At 42.6% G+C, this 5,641-nt stretch overlaps 2 protein-coding genes across 4 annotated transcripts in view; one reads left to right on the top strand and one right to left on the bottom strand.

The window, feature by feature from the left end:
• LOC107683862 (kinesin light chain 1) overlaps positions 1–128 on the bottom strand; it is a 35,123-nt gene extending 34,995 nt beyond the window's left edge. The window contains exon 1 of the mRNA XM_074186986.1: positions 58–128. The gene's annotated coding sequence lies outside the window, so the exon portion shown is untranslated. The remainder of the gene's footprint in view (positions 1–57) is intronic.
• Positions 129–659: 531 nt separating this feature from the next.
• On the top strand, positions 660–5,024 carry mrpl2 (mitochondrial ribosomal protein L2). 3 transcript variants are annotated; one of them, XM_016479908.1, is made up of 8 exons: positions 776–811; positions 844–853; positions 971–1,044; positions 1,120–1,267; positions 2,247–2,388; positions 2,458–2,684; positions 3,882–3,955; positions 4,677–5,024. In XM_016479908.1, exons 3-8 carry the CDS (start codon positions 985–987, stop codon positions 4,884–4,886), a joined length of 861 nt encoding a protein of 286 aa, XP_016335394.1. In that variant the 5' UTR covers positions 776–811; positions 844–853; positions 971–984; the 3' UTR covers positions 4,887–5,024. The 3 variants fall into 3 exon arrangements, with proteins under 3 accessions (XP_016335393.1, XP_016335392.1, XP_016335394.1); XM_016479907.1 differs by lacking the exon at positions 844–853 and having other exon boundaries at positions 660–830; positions 973–1,044; XM_016479906.1 differs by lacking the exon at positions 844–853 and having other exon boundaries at positions 661–783; positions 973–1,044.
• Positions 5,025–5,641: the final 617 nt, after the last annotated feature.

Below are 5,641 nucleotides of genomic sequence, written 5' to 3' on the forward strand. Positions count from 1 at the left end.
CAGAATAAACACACTCCTACAACACACACGAGCGCGAGAGGAACAGAGATCTCACACCTGGAATCGTCGCTTCTGGCAGGATTCGCTCGGCGCCCCTTTAATTCCAAGATGTCCGCTGTGGAGGTGACACTGCGCATGCGCGGACGCGTCGGTAGAAATGACGTCACTCTCCAGGCGGTGGCTTTCATTTCTGACAAAAGACAAAACAACCCTCTGCAAATAATATTCACTGTTTCGTCTTTATTATTTATTATTATAGATTATATTGTGATCATTATTATTAAGCCTATTATTTTTGTTGCTTTGATCAATAATAATCATAACAACATAAAATACAAATAAAAATGACAGTTTCAGTTTTTTATGTTGTGTATTGAAGCTTATTTCTGCCACAGAAAAAAAAAACTAGAAAATTGCGATTTTTTTTTTATCTCATTCGGACTTTTTTCTCAGAATATTCTGAGAAAATAAGTCGCAATTACCTTTTTAATGTTGCAGAAAACATTAAAACAATGTTTGCAAAATTATAACATTGAATGTTATCTTAACGTCCCAATAAACAAGAAGCGTTTGAAAACATTTTAAATACTGGACGCTTTGAACGTTAAGAGAACACATGTTTTCCGTAGTTTAATGCGATCGTTCTGTGATTGGCGGATCTGACCCGCAGGGGGCGGTGAGAGTGTGACGTCATCCGAGAGCGACCCGCGGCGTGTGAAGCGCTGAAGGACAGAGAGCGAGGATTTACATCAATGTTTCGAGTGAACGAACACAAACATCGCGGTGAGTGATCGCACGTGTGTTTATATCAGCCCCGAGTTATTGATCAGGTATATACAGCAGCAGATCAATCCGTTCGCTTCGTCATGAAGCCGGTTTAATAAGGTTTCATGATCTGCGTGCTGCAGTGGCACTGGTTTATTAGCTGTATTAGCTCATGTGCTTGCTCTCTGTATCGCTGGTGTGTTTCAGTGAGTTAGTGTGATGATGAGCGTCGGTCTGCTGTCATGCGCACTGCGGGCTCTGTCTCTGCGCTGCTCTCAGGTGAGATCTTCATCATCCTCTTCATCAGCCCTCACCTGACACCGCTTCACCTGATCTTATATTCCGTGTCGCCAGCTCGCCGGTGTTTCCGCTGCTCTGACCGGAAGTCGCGGCTTCATGACGAGCGCGTGTGACCGGCAGAACCGGAGCCTGTGGAAACAGAGGGACAAATACACCGTGCGACCGATCGGCGTGAAGAAGACCGGAGGACGAGACTACACCGGTCAGACTCTCCTTCTGCTCATCCGTCTTAAACTAACAGTTGCATCAGTGTCTCAGCAATGGATGCTCTGCAGTGAATGGGTGCCGTCAGAATGAGAGTCCAAACAGCTGATAAAAACATCACAATAATCCACAAGTAACCCACAGCACTCCAGTCCATCAGTTAACATCTGGAGAAGACAAAAGTGTTAAAGTTTAGAGCTGTTTCAATGCTGCTTGATCTGTGCAGATTTCTCTCCTGATTCACACCAGAACACTTTTTCACTGGAGGAAGCGTTATTATGGATTATGGACTCTCTGGTATTTTAGTTAAAAACATCTTAATGCTGGGTTTGTTTCATCTTTTGTCTTCTCCAGATGTTAACTGATGGACTGGAGTGCTGTGGATTATTGTGGGATTATTGTGATGTTTTTTACACTTTATTTCGATAGTCCACTTTAGACATTCTATTAACAGTAAGTAACTTTGCAACTACATGTCAACTAGTCAGATTTGGAGAAATGTAGCATTGCATTACTTGCTCACCAATGGAAGTGAATGGGTGCCGTCATAATGAGAGTCTGATAAAAACATCACAATAATCCACAAGTAACCCACAGCACTCCAGTCCATCAGTTAACATCTGGAGAAGACAAAAGTGTTAAAGTTTAGAGCTGTTTAAATGCTGCTTGATCTGTGCAGATTTCTCTCCTGATTCACACCAGAACACTTTTTCACTGGAGGAAGCGTTATTATGGATTATGGACTCTCTGGTATTTTAGTTAAAAACATCTTAATGCTGGGTTTGTTTCATCTTTTGTCTTCTCCAGATGTTAACTGATGGACTGGAGTGCTGTGGATTATTGTGATGTTTTTATCAGCTGTTTGGACTCTCATTCTGACGGCACCCATTCACTGCAGAGCATGCTTGTGTAGAGGAAGAAGGACTGTAGACTGAGGCAGGTGTTGATGTAGTGAGCACTGCTTCTGATGTCTGCAGGTAAGATCATCACTCACCGGATCGGCGGAGGACACAAGCAGCGCTATCGCATGATCGACTTCCAGCGCCTGCGTTATGAAGCTGGTAAAGAGGAGCAGCCCATCGAGGAGAAGGTCGTGGAGGTCAGATACGACCCCTGCAGGTCAGTGCTTGTCCTCACGGTCAGCCCATCGCTCGTGCCGCTGCTCACTAGCGTGTTCTCCTCCGTCAGATCCGCTGATATCGCTCTGGTGGCCGGCGGGAGCCGCAAGCGCTGGATCATCGCCACAGAGCACATGGAGGCCGGAGACCTGATCCGGACGTTCGGCGCTATCGGACGCATGGCTGTTCTGGCCAGAGAGGGAGACTCGCATCCGCTGGGGGCTCTTCCCGTCGGCACGCTGGTCAATAATCTGGAGCTGTTCCCCGGGAGAGGAGCGCAGTACATCCGCGCCGCAGGTGCAGCACACCCCACTGGAACATAACGACTAAATATCATATCTACATGTTTTTCTCCTTCACTCCTAAAGTGTTTATATTCTTCATATTCTGTGTGCTGGTCAGTTCACAGCACTGGTAGAAATTAATCTTTTCCAATAAGTTTAAACTGTTTTTTACATTTTATGGGCATTTTTACCTTTATAAAGCCATTTTTTCTAAAAGTGTTCATCATCTTTTGAGTCAATTTCTCACATTTAATCAGTGAATTAGAATAATAAGAGATTTGGGCTGTTAGCAAGCAAATTAAATCAGCATCAATAAAATCCATCTTTGCAGCGCAGAGGAAACACAGAAGCTGCGTCTGAAGTGATATTTAGATGTGTTTACACACCGTTTAGTGCAGGACATGAATGCATTTAACCTGCGGTTACACATGCATAAATACTGTTTTGATATATTAAACATAAAACGTTGGATACTAATATTTGAAATTAGTTAAATAATAAAAAGATACTTTAAAGGCTCAAAAATGAAATTAGCCCATGATTTACTCCCCCTCAAGCCATCCCAGGTGTGTATGACATTCTTCTTTCAGACGAATACAATCAGAGTTATATTAAATAATGTCCGGGCTAATCCAAGCTTTATAATGGAATGAAGTCGAAAAAATGGCACCCATCCATTATAAAAGAAGTCCACACGGCTCCATAAAGGCCTTCTGAAGCAATGCGTTTGTGTAAGAAAAATATCCATATTTACAACTTTATAACCCTTAATCTCTAGCTTCTGCTAACTGTCATACGCGTGGAAATCCTTTATATGAACGAAGGCATCCAGCTATGACTAGCGGAGTAAAAGAAGATGGAAACGCTTTGAACGATGAAACATTAAGACAATAAACACTCAACCGCAACAATGATTCGTTTATCTGTGTTCTCAAAACCACTTCAGGTATTTTCATAATAATGAAGTATATTTATAATCCATTGCTAACCGACACAGCCCTTATTACAGTATAGAATATATATTTCTGCATCATTCAGAGCCACATCAGATCACAAAAGTAAGTTCTTTCTTCCATTCAACTGATGTTGTGGAGTATAATGTTCTGTTCTGTTGGACAGCGGGGTTTGAGTACTGCGCATAGTTTACAGTGACACGAGTGTACTTCGAGGTTGGCAGGTGTGTACGAGTCGTGACTGTGTCTGTCTGCAGGAACGTGTGGCGTGCTGCTGCGTAAAGTCAACGGCACCGCCATCGTCCAGCTGCCGTCCAAACATCAGATCCAGGTGAGCCACGGCCAGGACTTCACAAGACCTGCGTGACCGTCTCTAGCCTTCATGTTGTGTTCCTCTTCTGAACATTCTAATTAATGTTATTGCGTTGGACTAAACCTCACTGACTTTGCTCACACAGAGTAGAACAACTTGTCAAAAACAAAAAAAAGATAACTTTTGTACTTCTTGGGGGATATTTCCCACCTTGTTACATTCAAGAATGACAACCTACAAAAAATCACTTATACATCTCTCATTATGCTGTATTATTAACAAAAATTTTATTAGATTTTTAATCAACTTGTTTTCTTTCATTTAGCACAGGCTTTTTGTTTCTTTTTGGAGCTGATTGATCGTAGGCCTCATTCTTCTGAGTTTTGGAGTGAAAATGGCCCAAATTATCCACAAACAACACTTTTTTTCACTTAGAAACTGAGGTCAGGAGTTCAGAGGCGTGTGATCGAGCAGCACTGAAAAGAAACAAAACCTGTGCTGATCGACAGAAAACAAGTTGACAAAAACATCGAATCCCAGATTTGTAATTACTAAAGCATTCACAGGCATTTTTGAGCTGGAACACCAAAGCCTAAAGGATTTCAGCACAACACAGGTGTTAAACAGTGTTTTACGTAATCGGTCTGGTCTGCTTTGTTCAACAGCAGAACGATGTGTTGAAACGGTTTCTTCGTGATCAGAAAAAGAAGGACATCATTTACAAAGTTTCTCTCCTCAGGTGTTGGGGGCGTGTATGGTGACGGTCGGCCGGGTATCAAACGTGGAGCACAACAAGCGTGTGATCGGAAAGGCGGGCCGGAACCGCTGGCTGGGCATCAGACCGAGCAGTGGCCTGTGGCAGAGGAAGGGCGGCTGGGCCGGACGCAAGATCAGACCGCTGCCGCCCATGAAGCGCTTCGTCAGCCTGCCGTCTGCAGCCAAATCATGAGCCCAGTCTGCCCAAGAAGTGCATCAGTTACTCAGCCCCGTGTCATCCAAGATCTTCATATCTGTCTTTTTATTTCAGAAGTGGACTTATCCTTTAATATAACACTCATCACTGCAATAAAGCAAACTGTCAGCTGAACACGCCCGTGCCCGGCTCATCACTCACACAATCACACTAAAAGAAGAACTTTTTATATTAAAAACAAACAAGCAAGCCCCGCCCAGATTTAAAAAGTAACATAATGCATTACTTTCCATAGAAAGTAACTAAGTAACGTAATTAGTTACTTTTTTATGGAGTAACGCAATATTGTAATGCATTACTTTTAAAAGTAACTTTCCCCAACACTGTGTATAAGACAAGTTTGTACAGTATGTAGTACATTACTTTCCATAAAAAGTATCTTAAGTAACTTAATTAGTTACATTTTTAGGGAGCAACGCAACATTGTAATGCATCACTTTTAAAAGTAACTTTCCCAACACTGGACGTGACCTGTTCAATACAGCTCTCAGAAATCACACGCAACTCCAAACCAGCGTTAAAACACAGACGTGACGAGATACAGAGTTCATCATTGACTCTCGTCTAACACCGAATCCTTCATGTACACATATCTGCTCGACCGCATACACGGAGAAAGAGTTCATAGTGGTTCTTTAAGCAATAGTTTACCCAGAAATATGACCCTGCAGCACAAAAGCAGTGTTAAGTCGCTGGGGTATATTTGTAGCAATAGCCAACAATACATTGTA

The sequence above is a fragment of the Sinocyclocheilus anshuiensis genome, unplaced genomic scaffold (assembly GCF_001515605.1).
Source record: "Sinocyclocheilus anshuiensis isolate Anshui unplaced genomic scaffold, SAMN03320099.WGS_v1.1 scaffold2621, whole genome shotgun sequence".
NCBI classification, from domain to species: domain Eukaryota; kingdom Metazoa; phylum Chordata; class Actinopteri; order Cypriniformes; family Cyprinidae; genus Sinocyclocheilus; species Sinocyclocheilus anshuiensis.

Excerpts from the sequence above, each read along its gene's own strand:
- mrpl2 (XM_016479907.1), top strand. The coding sequence starts at position 985 with ATGATGAGCGTCGGTCTGCTGTCATGCGCACTGCGGGCTCTGTCTCTG. Across the intron at positions 1,045-1,119 it reads TGTCTCTGCGCTGCTCTCAG|CTCGCCGGTGTTTCCGCTGC; the intron begins GTGAGATCTTCA and ends CCGTGTCGCCAG. Across the intron at positions 2,389-2,457 it reads GTCAGATACGACCCCTGCAG|ATCCGCTGATATCGCTCTGG; the intron begins GTCAGTGCTTGT and ends CTCCTCCGTCAG.